General features: G+C 34.6%; 1 protein-coding gene across 1 annotated transcript in view; it reads right to left on the bottom strand.

The window, feature by feature from the left end:
* LOC122342651 (ankyrin-2-like) overlaps nucleotides 1-887 on the bottom strand; it is an 18,026-nt gene that overhangs the window by 1,276 nt on the left and 15,863 nt on the right. Inside the window, exons 12-13 of the mRNA XM_043236629.1 lie at nucleotides 559-657; nucleotides 5-66 (exon numbers count right to left, since the gene is read on the bottom strand). Of these exons, the coding sequence (XP_043092564.1) occupies nucleotides 5-66; nucleotides 559-657 (161 nt within the window). The remainder of the gene's footprint in view (nucleotides 1-4; nucleotides 67-558; nucleotides 658-887) is intronic.

Raw genomic sequence — 887 nt, 5'->3', positions numbered from 1 at the left:
CAGCAGGTGTTTGACGCACTCCACATGGTCACCCTGCGCTGCCATGTGGAGCGGAGATAAACCGTTCTAGACACAGCAAGAGTAAATTGAAAAAGAAAGTAAGAGAACATTTTATCATGACATCACATATTAGTCTGTATGTGTTTGGTAATGTAAATTTTGTTATGTAATTTAAACTTTAAGGAGAGGCAAAAGAAAACTATTTTTGGTTGGTGATGGGTTAAGTAGTGCATTACATTATTGAGTTACTCTTACACAAAGTAATTAACAAGATTTTGCAGCATTTAGAATTCAATTGACAGTTGCTGAAATTAATAAAAATGTAATAAAATTAAAATTCTCAATTCACCGAGATGTTTTATCAGGAACGCCATATCATTACATAAAATTAAGAAATTTTCTTTGTGTATAGAAATTGTTGAATTTTTTAATTTTTATAAAATGTTATACTTTACCTTCAACGACACATTACAGTTAAAATTCAGAATTTATATTTATTATTACACAAAACAAAGAATATCATGTTATATTAAAAAAAGTCTTCATTTCAATAGCTACCTTGGTTCTGGCAAGCATAGGGGCTCCTCTCTCCAATAAGAGCTCCACTGCGGTGTCATGCCCACTTCTTGCTGCGCAGTGTAAGGGCGTGAGGCCATCCTGCAACACAGACATTCTCACCTTAATTTCTCATCCGTAATTTTATGACGAAGCACTCTGCAATGCATTCTGGAACTCGAAAAAAAAAAAAACGAACAAATGGGACGTTATATACATTCTCCTTAACCCCTACACTCTCAAATACAGTCTCTCTCCTGTGTCTTTTAATCCTCTGTGTATTCATCTTTGCTTATTGCGCATGAAAGGCACTGCTGAAGTCAGTAACAACA

Source organism: Puntigrus tetrazona, chromosome 1 (genome assembly GCF_018831695.1).
Source record: "Puntigrus tetrazona isolate hp1 chromosome 1, ASM1883169v1, whole genome shotgun sequence".
NCBI lineage: Eukaryota > Metazoa > Chordata > Actinopteri > Cypriniformes > Cyprinidae > Puntigrus > Puntigrus tetrazona.
The sequence above is the reverse complement of the archived record's forward strand: the minus strand, read 5'-3'. Positions and strand labels throughout refer to the sequence as shown.